The 24,157-nt window shown below is 37.8% G+C and overlaps 1 protein-coding gene across 1 annotated transcript in view; it reads right to left on the minus strand.

Annotated features, from left to right (window-relative positions):
• Window positions 1-8,043: 8,043 nt before the first annotated feature.
• SEMA3C (semaphorin 3C) overlaps window positions 8,044-24,157 on the minus strand; it is a 120,296-nt gene continuing 104,182 nt past the window's right edge. Inside the window, exons 13-18 of the mRNA XM_037390194.1 lie at window positions 21,290-21,378; window positions 19,097-19,138; window positions 17,851-18,008; window positions 14,848-14,915; window positions 11,471-11,601; window positions 8,044-9,507 (exon numbers count right to left, since the gene is read on the minus strand). Of these exons, the coding sequence (XP_037246091.1) occupies window positions 9,094-9,507; window positions 11,471-11,601; window positions 14,848-14,915; window positions 17,851-18,008; window positions 19,097-19,138; window positions 21,290-21,378 (902 nt within the window). The 3' untranslated portion in view covers window positions 8,044-9,093. The remainder of the gene's footprint in view (window positions 9,508-11,470; window positions 11,602-14,847; window positions 14,916-17,850; window positions 18,009-19,096; window positions 19,139-21,289; window positions 21,379-24,157) is intronic.

Here is a 24,157-nt window from a genome sequence, read left to right on the forward strand (position 1 = left end):
ATAACACAGAAAATAAATGTTTCTCTCACTGACTTGGAATGAATTTATATAGAGAGGATATAGAGTGCCCATGATCAGGTGGTGAGAAAGATTTCAAATGCAGAAGACCTTGGACATAGGAAAAAGGAAGCTGAGCATGATTCTGAGAAAGCTGAATCCCAGAGGCCTTATTCAGCCCCAATTATCCAAGCTGAGTAACTAACATCAGTAGGAGTTTTCACTAGGAACCTGGCTTCAGGAACTGAGAAAGGGAGCACATTGGACAGGGCCGCAACTTAATATGTCTTCAAGGAAATACTTGCTGGATCTTTCCTAGGATCCAGGGATGGGAATTGCTAGATGATGCATGTGTTAGCCAAGGAGTTTACGACATTGCACAAGACTCAGGATACTTAGCATGAACTGCCTTGACTTGAGTTCTGGTTCTTTCATGAATTATATATTTCCTGCTCTTTTCCAGTAGCTAAATTTCAAGTTCAAGGTATGATGTGTCTTAAGGACTGTCTTGTTTAGTGAAACGCAGGTGTGCAGCATGCAGAAAGCATTACAGAAACTATTCTCCCATCTTACAGCAGAAAGAAGTCACTACCAAGCATTATTTGCAAATCAGAGCTTTCCTGGTCAGTGAACCAACCTTCGCAGTGCTGTGTCCTTCTTTGGGATGCTGCTAAGTCCCAAAGCTGTCTTGGTGCAACTTAGTGCTTTGTCCTGGTAAAAGGACTTGCCTAGATCCCATGGTTGCTTTGCAAAATTCTGGTGATAAAAATCAGCTGTGAACCGACTTAATCAACCAGTTAAATGGTGTTTATGACTGTTTCAGCTTTCTGAGACAGCACAATGTAGCTGGAGTGAACCAAAGGAGAAGCCCAGAGCTGCCAGTCTGAGGCAAAGGAAGGGGAACTGCACTGTCTCCTTTCTCTTCCCACACTGACAAGTAAGGCAAAATCCGATGTAAATGGGACCAGGGGGATGCAGCATCTGGCATGGCATGACACTGTCTGCCACACAGCTCTGCCTTCACAGCCAGTCAACAGCAGTTACTTCAGAGGTTTCCCTCAGAGTGAGATTTATTCTTGGCATCCAAACCTGAGTGCTCTCAGTGCAGGAAGACTTGTACCATTTCCAAGATTTCTGCTGGCTGACTTTACAGTTGGCTGGAGGATGCAGGGGAAGTTTCTGTTCAGCTTATATGGTTTTCGCCGTCGTGTCATTAGCTCCTTTCAAAATAACAGCTTGCCTTCTTGACAGGAACGAATAAACTGGCGAGGCGATTCTCTCTTTGTTAATCTCTAACTGGTCTCCAGCAACACTAGAAAATGAACCGTCTCTAACTCCATTTAGGGCTCCTTGGCCAGTGTGTACTGCACCACAACAGCCCTGACTAGCATGCTCCACAAGGCCAGGTGGTTACCAAATGGCAGCAAACTATCCCCACTTCTGGAGCTTGGATAATCCACCAGGCATGTTGTTCTTTGCTTTAACCATTTCCTGATAGCTCCAGACATCTCTAGGTGGAGGACACACCACAGGACAGATCCATACACAGGGCAAATCCATATATAGGTAAATATGATAAATCTTTCTAATCCTTAGAAAACTTGGAAAGGGAAGAAAACTTGTGAGCTCCTTTTGTCCCATATATCTGAAGGAGGCATCTGGATTTGTTGCTGTGCTAATAAAGATGATCTTTCTTTACTGTGGCAAAGGCCTTTAATCTTTCTCCCCAAAGGAACCTGTCTTAGGAATATTTTTTGTGCTTATTGTTTCAGATAGTTTGGACTAACTTTTTTTTGATTATCGATCTTTCTCAATTACAAAACAATTTCTCCTACAGGTAATTTAACTGAATGTATTTGTGACTGGCAATCTGATAAATAGATCTGTATAATATAATCTATCGATGTTTTTTCTCTCCATCCTTTATTTATTTCAAGTTCCTCAAAGCAAAATCCTTGAGCTAGGGTACTGGTATTGCCAGGTATGAAACAAAGAATAGTCTGCACTATGAATATAGTGCTGAAAAAAACAGAGCAAAATATTACCCATATGTCTTTTGAGCATGAACATGCACATTCAACTAAGTAGTCTGGTTTTGATGTTTGTTCTTAAGCTCAAGGGCTTCAAACATCTTGGAAGAACCTCTTTATATTTTGTTTGTTTACTGACACTATGAGGCAGGCAAGCCTGATGAAGCAAATAATGTGCAGCATCTTTTATAATTATAATAGGTAATATATTTCAGAGTAGTGGAGTAAACAGGGCTTGTAATTAAAACAGCTAAATTAAAGTAACCCCTCTGGGACTACTAGCCTGAGTTCAGCTGAGGAAAGGAATGGGAATAAAGAAGAATCCATACAGAAGAGGAGGGGTAAAGCTTTTGAAAGAGGAAATGGTTGAATTTTAACAAAAATTAAGGGAGGCACAAAAGCTCTTGAAAGGCCCTACCAAATCCTCGTTGTGAGCAGTGAAAGGACAGTAATCTTGGTGAGCTTTGACCTATTGGAAAATTGGAACTTCAAGGCTAAAAGAATCCTATTTTTCCATCATATAACAACATGCAGTAGCAAGTCGATGTTCACTCTGTTTATGTAAGGACCATGATATGTTGCATTGCTCTGTTCTTTTCTAGGGTCCTGTTCTTCTCTGTCATTTCAAGCAAAGTCTTAAAAATGCTGTAATTTTGTTTCCAAATATTGTATCACTTGCTGAAATGGTTTAGGCAGATATCATAGATAATACTGTATGTAAGACCATTTTTACTGGTGTCTTATTAAATGGAAGGCCTGAAATGATGATCTGGACGTCATGTCCTAAGATGTCAACTTGAAAAGAAGTATAAACTCTATGTCTCTTAGGGACCTTTGAAATGGAGACAGAGAGAGCAGATACTGGAAAAAGAACTACTGCAAAGAGCCAAGGAACAACAACTATCCAAAAGGGTTGTAAACCTAAGGTTAAGTAACCGTATTTTTCTTACCCATTTGTCAGGCTACATGTTGCTGTACAAGTTGCCCAGCTAGAAAACAGTCTTTCTTAGTGACTATTTCCTACGAACAACTATACTGACCAATTTTTAATTTGCTTGTTCTAAAATCCTTTGAAGAAAATTTAGGGCTTTTAAAAATGTTGGATATTTTGAAATCCTTGGCCTAAACTGTCCCAAATGTAGAGCTCAGCAAACATTCAGGTTCATTTATAAGGCTGGCATTTAAATCAGGAGTAATGAAGCTGATACAGTGCTAAGAATACATGAATGCTGTTTGCTTTGTAAAGCTGTATATAGAATCCAATAATGAGTCCTGGGATACAGGACAGTCTATCACTGTAAAGTAATTATTTGTTGACTGCTGAGCCAGCTGTGTTGAATTTGTGTCTTGGAGTGTTCAGAATGCCAAAGCATCTTTAAATCTCAGTATTTAGTTTAGATTAGACATGTTAAATGACAGCACATTTTTTATTTCTTACACAGTGCTAGTCTTCTGATGCTAAAAGGAAATTCTTATTGAGACAAATAGTGCAGAAGGTAAGTTAGAAAGGGGAGTGAATAGAGGAAGGGGCTTTTTTTGACCAATTACTTGTCTTTTAAAATGCTGTCAGAGATGGTAACTGCTCTACCCAGAAACTATTGATTGGGACCATGAGGTCTGATTCTGTCCATATTGAAACAGAAAAAGGACATACATTAATGTTAAAAGAAGCTAAACGGATCAGCAAATATGGCAGGGAAAGAAAAGCTCCTCTGTATGCAGGTAGTTGTACTGGAGCCTGCTGGTGAGTATCTATGTGTATTTTTACTTGGGCTCATATCACATGGAGTCAATTCTCTCCAGACCACCTTGGGGTGCAGAAAAAGGCCTTAGCAAGCCAGCTGCAGCGCAAAGGATAAGTAAGTATGGATCCCCTGAAACCTAGTCCATTGCTTTAGACTAAAGCCACAATGCCTCAACCTGCTTTTATGGCCTGCTCCACAGAATTATATCTGCTGACTTAATTCTGGAGGCAACAATTAGTTCCAGAGGCAAAAATAATTCTGTAGCATTGGGAGCCACCCTGCTGTTAGCACTGCCTCATGAGCAGGCAATGTTTTCCACTGGTCTCCTCTGGGCTTCTGTGGCTGCATAGAGGAGGCTGTACTTGACAATGCCCCGTCCGGTAGGGATCCTGCATGGGCACATGCATCGCAAGACTGTGGGTTTTGCATCCTGCTTTTATTTGAAGGGAGACCTTAGAAAGGTCTTGTCACCAGAAGAGAGACCTTAGAAAAAGCAGTAGCTCCCAGATGGGGGAAAAAAAATATTTAAAATTCCAACAGACATTTGAAAGACAAATGAGAAAGCTCAGATCTTTGAAGATCTCACTTCTGATGTCCATAGAAGTCCCTGTCTTGTTTTGCCACTGCTCAGAGCTAAGGAATCAATGCAGTAAGTGTTGAAGCATGCTGCAGAAGGAAAAAAAGAGAAGGGGGAGAAGACCAGCAAAAGACAACTGAGCAGGGCATCAAGACAGAGGATCAAATCGGGGAAAGGTCTCTCTAACTGTAAAACTCTGCAAATGTCCAGCTTATTTGGAATCTAATCCAAACATTTCGTACAGCATGCAGGAGTGCTCAAAACCTCAGCTTCCAACCTAAACTGGCCGGAGTGCTGAGCAGATAACTATCCAGTATCAGCACATCTAGGAACCAGCCAGTACGGAAATCCTGGAGTGAAGTAATCTTATCCACTCACACCTCATAAAGCCTTGCAGGAACCTATCTATCTGGGAAATCAAAATCCAGGTTTAACGTTCCAGAACCTTGTTGGGAAGGCCGGTATTTGTGACATTTAAGTTTTAATTATTATCCCAAAGAACTGAGGAGCCCCTATGCTTTCTTGTTAAAACCCATCTGGAAAAACAGATGATAAGAGCAGTAATAACACTGCTCAGATGATAGATGCAAGAAAAGCAGCATACTGTAGGTGTCAGGCAGGTTATTTTACTCCAAGTAGAAGCCAGGAAATTGGCGAGAGCTACGGCTCCCTGCGGTGCAGTCCCACCAGCCTGCCTCCCCTGCAGAGCTGCTTGGAGAATACCTCCAAGACCCAACTGAAAGATGAAGCTGAACAACACAAGTTGTTTCATCAGCAGGATTTCACAGAATGCACTTGGTTTTTTGTTTGTGGGTTGTTTTTTTGGGTTTGGTTTTTTTTTTTTAAATTTATTATTATTTTTTTTTCCTCAGTGTAATAAAAGCAGAAAGCATTTATACCATACTGCCCTTTTTTAGGCTGACATTTCTGATTGACTTTATACTTCTAGCAGAAAATAACTTTTTAGTTGTTTTTTTTTTGTTTGGTTGTTTTTTTTTTTAAATCAATGTTAACCTGGTTATATGCAAGGCCTCTATATGGGATAATTTCTGACAGAATGAATCTCTGACTCCTCATGAATTCCTGGAATTCTCTATGACTGAGTGTTCAGCCCACAGCAATGCTCAGATGTGATCAGCTGCAATATCTGACACTCCCAAGTATTTTCTTGGACTTCTTTAAGAAAGTCTATGGGATTGCTTTTCAGATAATAAGAAAAAAAAGTTCCTTATTTTTAAGACATTTATAAAGGAGAAAACAAAAAGTTTCTAAGTTGTTGCAACACACTTTATTTTGTCAGGCAAATAGTATTTCAGATATTCAATTAAATAGCACTATGTTAAACTACATTTTGTTCTTTCTTACACACTATATAATGCATATTCACTGTAATGACAGTTTCATCATGCTAGGAACTTATACACATACCTACACTTTTAAAACAAGATTTTCTTAATAAAACACACATATCTACAGTAACAACAATTGCAAAGAACACATTGTTAAGTCAAGATTTCAGCAAACTTTACAAACTACACAAAATAAAAATAGCCAAAAAAATATCAGTACACGGTGAAGTTCTTAGCAGTGAACATATCTTTACATTTGGTGAAGTTATGCCTAGAAGTCATTTTGCTTTTGAATTTTTTAAGGAATAAAATTATATACAGTATTTAGTAATCCTCAAAATAGGAAGTATTAAATAGCACAGACAATATTACAGTCTTAAGTTTTGGTGTTACCTACAGTAGAGGGGCTACTTTAAACAAATAAAAATTGCAGTTTGTCTATTCTGTACATTTAGGGCCAAATCCTCAGCTGGTATAAACCACAGTAGCTAAATGGACAGCAAGGAAGTTACATTAGTTTACATCAGCTGAGCATCTGCCTCCTGACTACTCTATACACAGGGGAAAGCTGCTAAAGCATGGAAACTTGGACCAGTTACGCACTGACAGAAGCTTATTATATATTTGCTGAAGTTTTCATGCAGCAGGAAAAATGTTAGTTTAAGTATAATCCCTTAAACAGTCGTACCATAATAATGGCATACGAAGCAGCTTTAAAAATATTATTTTATGATCATATGAAACTCTGAGCTATGCTGATTGTTTAACGGAATCCCTTATTGCCAATATTCTATTAGAAAACAGTGTAACAATAATTTCTGAGGCCTAATAGAGGCCTATTAAAATATAACTGCACCTAACCATTTAAAGGGTAAATTGTACCCTTAAATACCTATTAATCACTGTATTCCATCTGGAAGCAATTATGATCCTCACAATAGACATTAATATCACACTAACTCTGCAGCGAATCTTCTGGGGAAATAGGAAGAGCATGGCAGCATACAGAGTATATGCACTAATGTCATTCCAGGAGGTAGTTCTATTTTGTGGCACTCGATTTTTTTGGTTTGTCACTTACTTCAGAAGTCAGTCATCAGGAAAACAAAAAAATAGTTTGCTGCACTGAACGTCAGCTGGGAAAACAAAGAATAGAAAACAACCAACAATCTTATTTTCCTTTACACACCTCATTTTCCTTTTTTCTTCTCCAGAGCCTGCTTTGGCAGCTCCTGGGGACAGATCCAAGCTCACTGAAGTCAAACAGAAATTTTCCTGGTGGTTTCCATAAGCAGGACCTTAGATACCAGTGGCTACATGTTGCAGAAATAAGCATTTAGGCCTAAGGAAAGCACTTAACTAGATGGCAATATATGAGCAGACTGGCATTGCCATCCCCTTTGAAGCAAGCAGTAAGCACACAAATTTAATTCAAAGAGCTCCCACCAGCATCAAAGGGACTTGGAGACAGTGTTTAAATGGTTTGATCAATCACGGTCCATTTCCCAGCTATTCTGCATCAGGTGGTGATAGAGTGACATATCTAACAGATACCAGGTAAATACCTGAGCTACTTCCATTGCACCTGATCTTAACTCAGACTGGCACAAACCCAGTTCTCCTACGCCCTGTAGAGTTATTCCCAGAGTAGTCTAATAGAAGCGGAATCAAAATAAAGTCCAGATTTTCAACATAGAGTCATTAAAATGTTTAAAACTATGTTTTAAAATACAGTAACCATCTGTTACTGGCTGGAACTAATGAATTGTTAAAAATATTTTTTCTTATCTTCTCTGGGTTCAGAAATTATTTTCATTCCATTTGTTTCCTAGAAATTTACCTTTCGTTTTTTTTTAGCTTAACATAGCTCAGTTTTGAGCTGACCATTTGTTTATATTTTTGTATACTATCTTAAAATATCATAGAATAAACCACAATTTTTCTAAGGTACTCATACATTTTTAATCCCTGTCATCCATCTCCTTCAAACAGACTCAGTGGCTTCTGAACACTCTTACATAGTAAAATGATAAAGATATGTCCCTATTTTTTGGCATTAGTGCTGCTAAAAAAAAAAGGGTTTCCCAAGATGGCTTGATGCACATTTACCCAATTTTCATCTAAAAATACTTCATTAGATCTGACAGCTGCTTCTTAAACAAAAATATTTCTGTTTAAACATGCCTCTCAAGTTGTTAAACTTTTTGGTTTTTCACCCAAACCCATTTTTCAGTTTTATTTTTCCCTCGTTCTTTTTTTTTTTTTTCTTTTCTTTTCCTTATCTTTTCAGCAGAAAACTGAAAGTAAGAGGAAATTGTGAAAACATTGAAAAGAAAAAGGGTACAAAGACTGGAAAATAGAAATGGTTTAATTTAAAAATTCTAGTTAAAATATTTGCAACTTTGAAAAAACAGTTGAAAAAATAATGTTTAAAAATTTTTGAAGACACTCGTGTTTCCACATTGCAGACAAGCTCCAATTTAATCATGGAACAGCTTAAAGACAATCTATGTTTTTCGTTTCTGAGTAAACACTATACAGTATACACCCATTCTGTCCTTTGAAAAAAACTGGAGTGTAATTCTTTGAAAAATAGCTAAAATACCTAAGTCACTTAGGTGTTTTTCAAAATTGTATGTATAATGAACATTCTTATGTTAGCTTTGTGCCACTTCTATAGCTATGTAGTGTTATAGGACAACCTATTTTAATAAAAATCAATATGAGCAGAGATATTTTAAGTTACATTCCAGAACTCATTAATTTATTACAACTCATACTATGCACAATAATCAGTGTTTCTTCTGATAAAGTATAAATTTTTTTTCTTCTACTCATTCCTTCACTTGGCCTCTGAATGAATGAAACATTTCTACTATAATTTACTTGCTTCCTATCGGCATGCATTCACATGATTTGAACAATGAGTGAAAGCTGCAAACCCAATATTGAACAGTAAACAAGAAGAAACTCATGTTCTTAAATGCAGTGTAAGGAAATCTTAGTACCATCCTACTTTGAGCATACATCTTAACCTGGATTCTTTCACCACTGGTCTTGTACAGTTCCAGAGTTGCAAGATAATGCACTGATTTTGTAAAAATTTCTATTAAGCTGTAATTAAATACTGAGATGTGTAAAGGTGAATCTGGTTTAAGATGAATACCCACTTCTGCTTCTACTACAGAGCCCAACCTAGTGTCTGTAAGCACCTAGGAAAGAAAATGCTCTGAATGATTTTCTTAGGTTACACTGCATTTTATTGGGAGACATCTTTTCTGAGGCTTGTTTGATTTTCGTTTAATTATTTATCAGATTTGCCTAAATTTGTTCTCTATAGACAAATATAAGCCCCCTACAGTGAGGACAAAGTTATCTATCACTACCAAATAAAATTAAGATCCAGGTAATTGATTCCTTCTATTCCTACTTTTCCTGCTATTGATAAGGGCCTTTAGTTTGCTGTAGTCCCCTCTCATCTTCTGGGATTCTTCCCTCTGCTGACCTTGCTGTCTACTGTCTTTGCAGTATTGGTTAATCATCTGCATTTCTGAGTGGCTGAAAGCTCCCACAAAGTCCTTTGGGTGGAACTGCAGCGCTCGCACCGAGCTGGCCCAGGTCCAAGGTGACCACTTGTCAGTCATGAAGGCCACCATCTCTGAATCCAGCACTTTGAAATTGATCTTTGCTAAGGTCTGCTTGAAGCTGTTCTCTGTTGCAATGCAGTGGTAAAGCCCCTGGTCACTGTCTTGGACAGAGCGAATGAGGAGTCCTTGATCAGTAGCTATGATCCTCTCATTCAGCTTGACCTAAAATTAGGGTAAAAAGGCAGAAGGAACTATTTAGGGAATGTTATGGAACAATACAGTATTGGACCTGTTGATAAGTCTCACCCCAAACACCTCTTTCTTCCTTAAAGTTTCTTAAATGTACTATATTTTGCTTTATCATATCTCCCAGAGATTGCTGTTATTGCTACTGTTAGCAGAGAGCTTATCTCAAAGTAGGTAAGTATCACTAAAGAAAATTACTTTTAAAATTTGTTATGTTACAATATATTTGGCCAGGGTGAAGACATACGCAAACCTGGAGACTAGATGAAAGAAGAGTTTTCATAATGTTCAAATAGCAGAGCTGGAAATGAACTTGTATTTGCCAGGGTTACACCCCCAAGAGCGTCTCTTCCAGCATCAGAGGTTGCTGCTGAGGCTCAGTGGAAGAAAGGTGCAGAACTGGTGGTTAATCCTGCAGCGAACACAAGGTGGCTTCCAGTTAAATATTTTGACTTAGAGCAGGTTCCTGGGGCTAAGTTCCAAACTCTGATCTGCACTGTAGAGTCTATAGCCTGGTATAAAATTTTTCATCGCAGTGACCTCAGCTGGGAATTGGCTCATTGGTAACCATGAGCAACTTTTCTACTCTCTTATTTCCTTTCTGGTTTCAGACTCTGGACACTACCAGGAGATGGTCACATCACCTAAAGGAAGCGAATTACCACAGCTTCTTGGGTTATCATCCGATTATAAATTACTGTGCACATGCACGGTTTTTTTGCATGTCAGTTGTGAAGTAAAAATTTCTAATTTAACCCATTATGAAAGAATACCAGTGCTGGTATTTTTATGAATTATTTTTCTATTTTGCCACTGCACTTTGCATTATACTTGATTCCCTTGGGAGTTCACTTATTTTAATAATCTGTTATTGTAAACTTTTGTAGATATTACGGAGGTAAAACTTCCAGAAATCCGAGAGCATGAAATGTAATTAACCCTTTGATTGCTTTAATTTGTCTGTTGTTATTTAAAACTGCATTGATTCTAATACAGTTATTGAACATATGAACGAAAAAGGGAGATGTTCTGCTATAGCAAAGGGTTGAAGAATTGCACCCAGATTGCCAGGACATGGCTTGAGTCTTTGAAGAGTAAGTGAGAAAAACAGCATGAAAGACTCAGTGAAAGGCTTGCAAGTCCTCTCTGATTTTGGAAAATGCTCTGGTATGAGAATAACGCTTTTCTGTATTTATAATCTATCAACAGACACCATATTACTTAACAGTTCCTTTCGAAAGATGTTCCTCTTTATTCATATAGTAACTGCCTTGGATTTGAAATGGATTTTTTCCCCCTTTGATATTACTTAAGGACGGCACATTCCCCATAAACAATCATACTGTGTATTACAGTGCTGAAACTTGAGAGCCTTAGAGAGTGCAGTAATGGAAAATGTGATTGCACCATGGTGGGGAAACGCTTTTGTCAATACGTGTTCTTGGCCTGGACTACTTACTTGCTAAAGAAACCTTTCACATTTCTCCCACTTTTGTCTTTTTTCTCTTCAATAGCACTGAAAGGCTACTGCATGCCGACTTCTTCCTGAACTTTATACAGGTTATTGCTTTTATGCCTATTTCCTCAGATCAATAAGAACTCCTGATGCCGCAAACCTTCATTTAGCAATTAGTAAGGTGTGAAGGAAAAATTCATTAAATAGTTCCCTTACTTTAGGGGCTCACAAGAATTTTCTTGACAGCTGTTCTGGTCTGATAGAAATCACTGGGGATGAGGAGCAAAGTCCTAGCTATACTGAAGAGTCTGACATTATTTGTATGGGTAAAGTGCTGTTCACTGTCCTGCATCCACACAAATTCTCCAGCTTCACTCTAGCCAGGCAATATGATGAAAACACAAACGCTCCCTTGCCTTGATCTGGGGAGTGGATGAGATGCTGGCTGAGGTCCCTTCCAGAGCTCCAGCTCACATTACTCACCTCTTTCCTCCTGTCATTGTCTTTCTGTAGCAGCCATTTAATAGAAGCCTGTGGAGATTTGGGTGTGCATTCAAGAAATGTGGTGTTGTTTTTCACTCCATACTGAACTATTTCTGCAGCATTTCTGTATGCTAGAAAGAAAAAGAAAACAGATTAGGCTACTGTGAGTGGTGATTTGATATAGAAAGCAAGTAACTGCAATACAGGTAACATGAAGCATGTCTGATCCTGATATTGGCCAATAATAAATAATTTAGGGCACAACATTTTCAAAGAAATAAAGTGAAATGTGAAGAAGCACATCCAATTCCAAATACCAGTGTTTTCAATTCGACATGGTCTGTTCCGAGAAAGTAGGATATCTGTGGGCTGATAAGCTCTGATGATGGGATCACAGCTCAGGGATACTGTTCCCTGAAATGATCTTATTCTCTACGCTTACAAGAAAGCCTATCTAGAACAATCCAAAGGAAAATGAAGTATTTAACATATTTATTTCTTCACACTTCACCATTTACGAGTTGGGGGAATATGGTTGTAAGACTCAAAATACAGCAGCATGCCCTAAAGAAGGCTCCATCTATTCCAGCTGTGTGCAGAATCACAGGGAGACGAGAGAGGGCAGGCTTGGCTCCTGCTCCTCTGCTTCTCGTACAAAGCAAGGAAGGGACTTGGCTCTAAATCTGAAATGCAATGAATATGTAGACAGGCCAGCAATAGAGAGCAGGACAGATTTACAGCACTCCAGCAACACCTGGGCAAGTGCTGAGTGTATGTCATCGCTTAGACCTGTTGTGCCCCTTTATAGTCTTGATGAACAATTGGCAGTTACCAATAGGAACTTTTAGATGCTTGTTGCTTAGCCCAAATCATAACATTTGTCCTGAAAACAATACACTTCCAGATTTAAAAGCTTACTTCATTTATGAAATATTTTTTTTTTTTAGAATGAAGCAATGGATACCAAATAATATGAGAAATGCAAATACCTAGAGGTCTACACATCTAAAATCTGATTGTTTTTGCACAGTCCTAAGACTGGTTTTCCTCAGACTCTAATGTATCTCCCATTCTTTTCAGCTTCTTTCATCAACCGATATGTGAAATTAGAATCTATTGTACTAAAGGAAAGAGGCTTTGCTTAGTTCTAGTACTTCAAAGTTTTTAGCACATTTATCAGGTTGTACCAAAATCAACTGTAACTTTTAAGAGAATAATGTGGAAATTATTTTGCATTCACAGACCGTAAATTAGCAAAGAGCTTATCTGTGAGCTGATCTATTTGTAGCTGTCGAACAGTGAAAATTAGAGCTGTAACATTATTACTTTTAGGTACACTGGAACTAGGTGTACCACAGAAAGGCATCTTTGTCCATTTAATTGATCAAGATATATCCAACGTCTTACCAACTACCAACTACTTAAACATGCTAAGAAAAGATTGAGAGATTACAAATGCATTTGTCTAATGGCCATAAGGGTTAACACAAGCATAACTATTAAACAGAACATTTGAAAAGTTATCATACAAGCCCCTTAGTTCTTGATCTATTTAAAAACTGCAATGTGCCAAAAATGTTGAGTTTATACATGCTGAGAGGTCTAAGGTATGCATGTTTAAAGACTTAATTTCAAGACTTTGGTTCCCCAAGATCTTGGAACATTTCTTGCTATTGACTGACTCTGTCTTTTGTTCTTTAGGTAGATTTCATTTTTTCCCCAAACATGGTAGTTTTGCTATAAATGTCTTTAATTATATTTTGAAAGAGTCTAAGTTGCTGTTTCTTTTTATCTTTTTTTCCACTGGGGAAACAACTGCCATCTACCTATGCTATATTCCACTACTGTCAACAAAATATCCTTCATTACAGTTGCTAAAACACATAAACCTATAAATACACCCACATTAAGAAAAAATGGTTGGAAAACAAGAAACCTGTTTCACAGGACTATTAAGGTTTAAACATTTGTTTCCCCTCAGCCCAGAAAGCAGACAGTTGACCTTCTCACATTTTCCACACCGAAAGAGGAGACACCCACCCTTGGGACAGACAATGGGTAGGTGGTCACAGCACATGCCTGCAAGGTAGGACACGCAGCTCAAGTTACTTCATGACTCAGAGCCTAAGCTTTAATATGGATCTCTCAGAGCTCAGGTGCATACTCCAATGCTGGGGTCATCTTTTGTAATTAACTCTTCAAGCTATTCAGCTTCATATAAATGACCTAATACCGAGTCATGGGGAAAGACTCACTAGAGCACCATTAGCCACAGTTGGGCTGAGGGATCTACGCCCAACTGACTGTTGTCTGTTTTGATCCACGAGATTCTTCTGAGACCCAGCGGAGACCACTGCATTGGGATTACTATTAACTGAACCTTTTACATGTAACTCTTCAAGCATTGTTCTTTTATTCAAAAAATTAAATTGAAAATTTACAATCAGGTCTATTATTTGGTCTCCAGATGGTACAGATGAGAACGCACTTCAAAATGCAGGCTCAGAAACAGAGGTGAAAGGAGCATAATTCTCTAATGCATGCCCTTGGTTTGATGGCATACATTGCTATCACTGAGCTCAGGCATGCATGGAGCTGAAGGGTATTAAGCTGCCTTTATGTATGTGTCTACTCTTACTATGACTCTGGCCATATTTGACTGGTGTCCATCAATCTGAATAAAGTGGTAGTTGGGAGGGCAGGGAATTAGCTCCCCTGTCCACCCACTGCATGCCAGGCTGACTAAAGCGTTGCACAGCTGGAAATAAGAGGTTTCATAAAGAGATTTGGAATGGTTTATTTTCCCATGTGAAGGGAGAAAGGAATAATCATAACACAAAAGACAGGCCTAGAGCCTGCTGTTTGCGGAAAGATGTGCTCCAAAACTCAATATGGCATCAAATATTCAGAGTAATTCTGAGGGCCAAGACTTAAATGCATGAAGAGGCATTAACAAAGAGTGAAGGTATTTAGAAGCAGAAAAGCCCTTAGATTAACTGTGACTGTTACTGGTCAACACTATCAGCTTTTTATTTCATGTATGCTGAACTATGTATTTCATGGTTCATCATTTTATCACATATAATGATACAATATATAATATTTTATCATAATAATGATATAATATTTTATATAATATATGATATATAATATATCGTAATATGATATGATATAATAATGATATAATTATATCATATATATGCAAGTGTCATGTAATTGCAAGGAAAAGGTGTTAAAATGAAATCAAAACAAAACTCAGACCTGGAAAATAATTATGCTTTACCAGTAAACCGCACAGAAAATGTGAGTTATGATGAATCACATAAAGGAAAGCCATGCATTCTTTATATAGCTTGAGGATCTCTAAATTATACTACCTTTCAGGTTGAAACCTCGGCACTGAGTCAGAGGGTTTCCATGTCTCACGTCTTGCCTACGACTCCTCCTGAAATATTTTGTAAAAACAAAATGTTATTCCAAGACAGCTACACTACAAATAAACACCTTTTTATTTGTGGGTTGGTTTTTTTTTTTTTTTTGTTTCTTTTTTTTTACTAGATCAGCTGTGAGGGGTAGTTCATGACCTACTGTGAGTATGCTTTACTCCTGGCAGGCTTGCTAGAGTGAAGATAACGTTTAAGTGGACAGTCAGTTTGCTGAAGTTTATAAAATGGTTGTACTTTTGGTAGGTAAAGTAGTTTTGCAATGGAGGTATAGAGATGGAAGAGTTAGAGGTGATGCATCAAATAGGTGTCGGTTCACTGTTGCAAGACCTAACATTCAAAGCCAGAACCTCCAGCTGGAATTCTTCATAAAGGCAAGCACCTAAGAATGAGATGTGTAAGAGTCACAGTGCTCATATGTAATGCACCAAAATAAAATTATGACATAGGGCATGTTCCCTCCTTCATTTTGCTAGGCACCTTATTTTTGGTGCCTGTAGCCGCCTTGGTAGCTGAGTGGCTGAAGTATTCACTCAGAATAATGGAGAGCTAAGATTCAGTTCTGTCCTCTGCTAGCGGATGTGTGATTATTTCCAGAAGACAGTCAAACTCACCAAGTCTCAGAATACTTCTAAATGGGAATTTTCCATATTATTTAGATAACAGATGCAAAATCACGATTCTGTAACAAATAAACTAGGGAGTTTACTGAGACTGGGAATACCACCGTTTCAGCCCTCCTCAGCTAGGATGTCATAGCTCGCAGAATTCAGTGCATGAAAACCTGGTGTCTGAATTTTTTATTCTTAAGATACATAATTTTGTTTGCTGGATATTCTGTAAGTTGGTTCAATATTTATCAAGTGCAACAAAAATAAGTATTGGTGATAGATTGTTGCAAATGGATGCTGCTGGGATATGTAACAGCTGTGTTCTGAACTATGCACTAATGACTCACAAGATCAGAAACTGTAAAAAGCCCCTGGAGCTCCAGTACTGCTGAGTGAAGGGTGATGCCTCTACGTCCACATTATACCAGGTACTGCACAAACAACCAGAGACAGTGTTTATAATTCCATGTCACCCGATCCTTTCACTGCATTGTTTTAAAAGGAAACATTTGAAAGGCAATGTTTCAAAGGAGTAATTTCTGACATTCCAAGTATAGTTTTGATGTTTATCACCAAAAATATTTCATCTTATGCCTTGGGATCTTGACTCTTGTGAACCATTTTTGTGAGTCAAAGGAGGCAATGAAGAGTTTCTGAGTGAATTTCAGGACTCCTGTGCTACCAAGCTGCTCCACTCTGTCAGAAATGGCACGCTGCTTGCATTAAGCAGTTCTCAGAATGGAAACAAACAGTCTGATATTTATAAAAAAGGTTGAGAAAGTGTTGGTTAGAAAGTAAATATAATACTTTCAGGTGTTTTGTGGTAAATCTATGTTGGATGAGGAGCCACAGTAATCCATGGAAGGCAAAAGTGTCAAAAGTAGCAAATAATCAAATGTGTCCAGCAGATACTACTGTCTAGACTATGGGATTTGGCTCTAATTACCAATGTTTTCTCCTTCATAATCTCTCTTGTTAGATAAAGGGACAACTCATTTCCTTCACATATGAAAACCAGATTTCTTTCCAACAGTTTTAGGTGTTTATTTTGGTTTGATATAAAAAGAAAATTGCAAACAAAATGTCAGCATGAAAGCAAGCCCCAGTGGAAATAACCCTGGGTGTATATAATGGGGATGGCAAAGGAATCCACTGGAAACTGCACAGGCTTGGGGATTTTTTCTTCTCTTTCCTCTCCCTATCTTACGACCTCTGTTCCATGGAAGAAAACAATCAGGCTGCAATCTAGAGGCTGAATATGTTGAGTGAAAGTCGTAAAAAACTCCGGTACTTTACCAGCTGCTACATGGCCAGGTTGGGCTTCACTTCTTTATCTCAAATAAGGAATGAGTCAAAAAAACTTTGCAATAACACAAGTATTTAATAATAAAATAAACATGCCAGGGATGACACTGTCATCAGCTGGTTGGGCCACCACTTTGCCTGTTTCTGTCCACTGTCTCCCTCCATGTAGGTAAAGGAGTAAAGCCCATTAATTGCACCTGGTCTTCTGCATCTGCAGCTCAGATGCAGGCAGGGAGCACAGTGGCACAGAGCAGGTGAAGCTCAGGCATGCATCTGAAAGATTTTTCTCCTCTGCAGAATACTCATTGTGTATTCTGTAGCTTTTTTTTGGTATATGAAGTGAAATCTTAGGGATACAAGAGCTCACTACAGCCTCCTGCTATTAAATATTTCCCTTGGGAGGAGGAAAGAGGCTCCTGTTTTGCATAAGAATTATGAGACGGACTATTAGCTCTGCTGTAAATTAAAGAGAAATTGCTTTCCCTGTCTGCTTTAATAAATCTCATGTCAAAACCCCCAAATCAACAGGCATTACATGGAAATCACATTTGCCTAAAATTTCCCTGGAAATAATTCTTCTCATTCAGGAGCAAATGAGGAACAAAAAAATAAATGACTTTATTCCTCAGACAGCCTGAGAGATATTTTGCTGTATTTAGGCCTGTCATAATTACATCCATAGTGCAAATGAATTTAAACAAAGCGAACAAATGTTTCACTGATTTTGTGTGCATGAGACAGAAGGATTAATATTTATGATTAGGAATGGGTTTTGGTGTTTTTTTTTCCTGTCCATTACTTTAAACATGAAAAGGCAAGCTCTTTATCATGCACCCTTGCAGCACACACTCCTAGGTGGATGCACAATGCCAAGCACAATAGCTACGGAGGTATTGTTTGTACATGTACCTGAAAGGAATGACATCCCACTTCTCCAACACACTACAACACCCCAGGCTACACAGCAGAACAAAAGCCTTCTTTCCTTGCAGACTTCACTGGCCTGCTTAATACTGCTCACCTTTTCCCTGTGGGATAAAACCTGGAGCAGGAATTGCCATCCCAGGCACAGTACGGATCACGGGCTAGGCAGCAGTCAGCACAGGCGGTCCCATAGATGTGGCAGCGATGCAAGGACACCTGGGTGACCCCTTCATCTGAGCTCACATACAACTGTTGCTGTAGAAGGAAATGGAAAGATTTATTTCAGATGTGAAGGAGCTTCACCCAAGGCTTGGCTAACACACCTAAACCCCTTTCAATTAATCTTGGAATTAAGACCAAAAAGGGAGCCACTGATATATATAAAGTCAAGATAAACAGGAATCTCCCAGGTGAACAAGCCTGGACATATTTATGGAAAAATATTTCCACCGTCTGTTAGAAAACACTTAGAAACATTGGGGAATGTTAATGTTTTTCGGACATTGAGTGTCATTGTTCTGTTCTGGGGCAGACAGGCTGAGTTAATATTGCTCAGATTTGGGAACTTGGTTCTTATTCAGTGAGGATTATTGGCTCAAGTCTTTGAACAAAGTATTTTGTCTGCATATAGTCACTTTAATAAATATTATGCAGAGTTCCTAGTTGGATTCTCCAGTGCATAGATTTCCAAGACATAAAACCCAGAGATTAGGTTGAGGCTTACGGCCAGATTCTGATAGCCTTACATACCTGGAAAAATAAGCCAGAAGAATTTTTATAATAAATGAAAGCTTTTGGAAAAGGAGTTCAAAGTGAATAGAACATTCAAAATCTGGGCCAAAACGACTGTTTTACTCTGAAACATCTAATCAATTACTCTTAAAATATAAATTAGTATTGAACAAAAACCTCAACTCTCCCTTGATCTTTTTGTCATAAAACTAAAAATAATTATAAATTAGTAGCAGTTTTGTAAAGCATTGGGCAACACGTTGCTTGTAAAATCATGGAATGCATATTTTTAGTTCAGGTTTGTAACATTTCACTAGAAATCCTCTCAAGTGTTTTCATCATTCTTATTGACATTGTTTGTTACTAATGAACACACACTAGTTCGCCATGGACCCAACAGCTCCAACACTGCCTTTTTGCATAGATTGGACTTCCAAGAGAAAATTTCTGGTTAGGACTTTAAGAAAAAGAGAGGAGGGAACATTTCCTCTTTTAATACTTTTTTTCCTTAATTGTCAAACAAAACAACAAAGCAATTGGTATTCTAACATCTTTAAGTTAATTTGCTTCTCAGTTAATAAGCACTAAGTAAGGATACCACTTTTCTTTACCTTTTTAGATGAAATCTTCATTGTTGTTATAGGGGAATTACTCTGAAAGACAAAATTCCAAACCACATTTACAAGGACTGTCTTGTTAATACTGTCCCAACACAGAAATCTCAAATTCAATAATACCAAAGTCATATCTAAGAAAAATATAACTTTTCATATCTTGGAAAGGCGTAACTCATTCCTACTGATATTTTTCCTATTTTAAGAACGAAACGAATGACATCTATACAATTCAGTCTCACAAAATGTACTTGCTAAACTCAACTCATTATTATTACCCATGTGCACCAGCAAGTTCTTGTACATTTTTAATTAAGCTGCATCTGTTACCTCAGCAATATATCAGCAATGTGTTTTGAAGCCATTACTCTCACTTTGTAATAAGAAACAATGTTTGTTCTTTGACAATGATGATAAGGAAAAAGCATACAATAGTTCATGTATATCCACCACATGATGCAGATAAGAATATGTCATGTTTCTCCTACACATTTTCTACAGTGCACAGAGTTTGGTTACCATCCAACATATACGTTCAGATTACCAATAACTGCAATATTAAAAATGTCATGTGTGTTATTGAATGTTTCTTTCCCAGAGACAGTACTGTATACTACTGTGTGTCATCATGGCATTCTATTATTGTCTGTGTCCAAACCAAACATTAAAGAGCTTCAAAAGGAATTATCACATTCATTGCCTTAAGCAAGTGAAGCAATTCATTATTCCCATCCAAAAAAATGATAAAATTGATGGTAATAAAAATGTTTAGCATTTTTTTTTAAGGTTTAGCATTTGCTCAGTCACAAAGGAAAGCTGTAACGGTGGGCTAGCATTAATTGCAGTGGACTACATGCACAGCAGGGAGGCCAGGACTAGAAAATCTGGCTGCGAATCATGTGAATTGGCAAAGGTTTGAAGGAGTTTGGAGCTGCTGTGCTATTTCATGAACTGTCTGGAGACTCAAGGTCAAATGCAGCATTGGATCTGATGCCACAGTCTTCTTTCCTTGCTTATGCTCTGGAAAGGAATCAGTACTTTGCTTATGCTCAATATTTACTAGCACACAGCCAGTGATCTCCTTCTCCTGGAGAAACTCATCAAAATACTGCCATGATGCCCACAGATTGCAATGGTAGAGGTTTTTAGGGTTCAGGATAAAAAAGTCTAAGCAGAGGCCCAGGAACTTGGTTTAGGGTGAGGAATCCTCTCAGCCCACCTATCTTCTTGCTGTGTTAATTTATGTTTTGGTAAATGGAATTAGTAATACTTGGGTGAAGATTACTCTTCAGGTAATATTACTCACATGTATCTTTTTTTTTTAAAGGGAAGTCTTCAACAAAAGCCTAGAAAGACTAATTATGCCTTTATGAAGGTTAATACAGTGTATTCTTTTTCTTAAAGAAATTGTGAATGCTGCCTGCCTAAATAAAGATTAATTTTTCTTTTTGTAGCCCCTCAATGAAATAGAGAAAAGCCTGTGACAAAACCCTTATCTAAGCTTACAGATGCATATTACCATTTTCCCCAAGACTACCTGTTTTAAAGAATAACTCATTCAAAAATTTTACAGGGATTTTTCAACATGAGGGTGAACATTTTCTTTAGGTAATTACAAGCTGCTACATGTCAGTGTGATTGACAGAGGCTAGCCCCTTATTTTTCCTTGAGTTGTCTGTGTTTCTTTTCAGCATATGTTGTGTTAAGTTTATAGCTTTCTTGACTCCAGAGGCATGTGGCTTTGAAGAACTGGAATTAGGCAAAAACAACACCGGTTTGCTTCCATTCTGCAGCTCAGAATCAGGAAGATTATCAGATAATCAAAGTACAAAAATCTCAGATTCCATCTGTAAATAGCAACAGTCTCAATATGTGATGCCAATGAAAAAAGTTGCCTTCTGGCAGCCACTATAACGTGACCTCATAAATATGTGATTATCAAAATCCTTCTAGCCAGTATAACAACATAAAAATAAGCAACTTAAATATAGGACGAAAAAAGGGACTTAAGCTAGCTACAGCCTTCATAACAGTGGACATTTTATATTCCTCTTTGGGTGGGTATGAAGCTGACAGCATGCACATTTACTTGATCTTTTATCAAGTCAGTTGCACTTGCCAAAGTCTTTTAGAACAAAGTGTTTGTGTGAACATAAACACTGGAAGATTAAAAGTAGGAGCAAACCAAACCTGAAAAACCTCCAGCTCTTCTAAAATGAGTTCTCCACTTGCAGAGAAGTTGGTGGGTAGGACAACAACTTTTTGTACAGTTCCTTGATCTGGAAAATATCAGAAAAGGTGAGACCATGTGAGAGAAGGAAAAATGCAGATGAACCATTATTAATTATGAAAAGAAACCATCAATGCAAGCACTGTGACAGAGAAACATAAGAAATGTTCAGTAATTTCTAGAGTTTGGGGTCAGAAAGGACCATGAGATGGTTCCTTATGTAGGAATACTATATATAGTATTATTCTCATATATGAACATGATGAAGTCCTGGTAAGACTGGAGTTACTACCATTACTGTTACTATTCTACCCGAAAAGGTTAATCAAAATCAGTATCTTCTGTACTTATTGCTGTACAGACACACAGACAGAGGCAGTATCTATCCTAATCATCTTAAAGTAAAAACACACCAATAAAAACAGGAAAAAGTGAGCTTCTGCAGAATGTAATATATATACATATTCATTAATAATTAAAAATAAAAACAAAAATAAAAACAGATGACATGAAAGGCAAACCTTCTAAAGAATATCACTCTGTCTACACTTAATCAAAGTAAGAAGAAAAATATTTTTTTGTTCAGGAGGTCAGACAATGATCAAGTCTGTTAAATATTGGTAGGAGTTGGTATTTTGGTCCTTGAGAAAAGGAAGAGCAAGGTGAAGATATTGTAGCTACTTTATCATTTTCCCTCTCAAAATACAGTTCCAAGCCTTCCAAATCTACTCAGATCAAAGGAGTAGGAAGTAATGACGGGGCAATGGCGGTGTTTTTGCAGGGCAGGTGTGATGAGTGAGACCAAAGGGATATTTGTGATTAGTTTTCCAAGTTTGTTATGTGGAAAGAATATATGAGATGGAGGGGCTCATCTGTGAAGGTTCTTAAAGGCTTAGACAGCCAATGAAGTATTTCTGATGTGGCAGAAAAGGCAGACTGTGGGAGAATCACAAGGACAAGCATTCTCACTTGGGAAAAATACAGCACATAGAATTCCCGTTGCCTGAAAGGCCTGGAAATTAGTCTGAGTAGAACAAATTTATTTGCTGAATATTGATTCAGAGGAATGAGACCACATGGTATAGATTCTGTTCGGCTTTCAAAAGTTTTATGGGCAATACAGACCTGTGCAGTTAGTAAAACATTGGCATAGCACAATATAGGTAAGTATCTACATGTATTTTCATGAATTTGTGACCAAGGAAAGGAAATCTCAGCTTCCTGTTTGGCAATTCACAATGCAGACAATGTAAACTGAAAAAGGGCAATTTTGCTTTTGCTTTAAGGTCAGTGACTAAATTCCATAGCTGGAGCTGCAGGGCAAGTTGGTTACGGTAAATAATTTACATCTTCTTATTTCCCTGGAGGAAGCCAGCAAATAATAATAGACTTTATTTTGTTGTTTTTTGTTTGGTTTTTTTTTTTAAAAAAACCAAAGGTTTAAAGCCAGGATATTGATATGTAATGGCCAGACCACACACAAAGAGCACAGTGCAGTATTTTGTCATTAAAAAAAAAAGGAAAAGAGAAATTGAAAGCTGACAAGACTTAAAAATGTGTAGCTATCAATTGTACATGCTCAGGGCACGTTACGCATTAATTTTTCATGAGAATTTTCTATGGAGAACATTTATTCTTATTATCCAATAGCACGATAAACCAGTTCCTTCCGAAGAAACTAAAATCTGAAACTACATCTTGTGATAGCACAGCTGTGGTCTAGACTGGGTGCCAGTATTAGCAAAGCTATGAGAACCTGAGAGAGATTTACTAACTGCCAGGACCCACTGAAGCTTTAAACTGCTGCAGATGCATCCCCTGCTGGAGCTAAGATGCAGCATGTGCATGTGCCTGTGTATGTGTGTATTTATTTCTGCTCCTACTAAAGGGAATAACCCACTCACAAATATACACAGCTTAAGCCTAGTCTACCTCTGCCTCTTTGCATCCTTTTATCAATGTCCTGTCCCTAACATTAAACTATGCCATACAAAATACTCTACCAAAAGTGCAGGAAGGAGTTGCAGCCTTTTGTGGTTTTTTTTTTCCAGCTGCCTGCAGTGTCAACTACCTGTAACCCTGATGTACAGGGCACTAAGCATGTTGACAGTGACCTTACCTGCAAAGGAATGTGAGGCTTCTGAGCCTCTGAAGAACCGGTTTATTTCAATGATCCATTAGCACATGCCACACGTTTAAAATACCTAAAATGTCTTCAGTCCTCAACCATTGTTCCGAGCTGGAATCAGAACCTGAGGGCAGATTTTATCCTGGGCATTGGCACAGAAAATAACGATAATGCCTGACGCCAAGTCCTTGTGTCCTAATAACCTTTTCTATTTGAAAAGTAAGTTCCTAACTTTTGTCACACCCCAACAAAATACACAGAGTTAAGGACTGTTTACTTGGTATTCTCTCCCTTTGACTCAATATTTTACCATTTGCTTTGAGTCAGCTTTGTACTATGAGGGACAGGTCCTTGCAGAAAGGAGTGTTCCATTGTTTTAAAGGAAACTTAATACAAAGTTTAAAACAAATATTCATGTTACGGAAAGTAGGCAATAGAAAGCTGTTCATTTAATAAAATCATTTAAATCAAGACATTCCAATAGTCTGTACATATATATATATATACACTTTCAACAATACATGGCTTGTAGGCTATAGCCCTCCACCACTTCTAAAAATAGTTTTTCTGCTGTTGTTCAGCCTTTTCCTTAATAAATGAAAAGCAAATATTTGATCCCAAACAACACTTCTTATTCCTTTCTCAGTAGTACTGCTGTTTCCACTATAAGCGCAGTAGTTGACAAATCAAGTCATTTATA

This window comes from Falco rusticolus, chromosome 5, assembly GCF_015220075.1.
Source record: "Falco rusticolus isolate bFalRus1 chromosome 5, bFalRus1.pri, whole genome shotgun sequence".
Taxonomy (NCBI): Eukaryota; Metazoa; Chordata; class Aves; order Falconiformes; family Falconidae; genus Falco; species Falco rusticolus.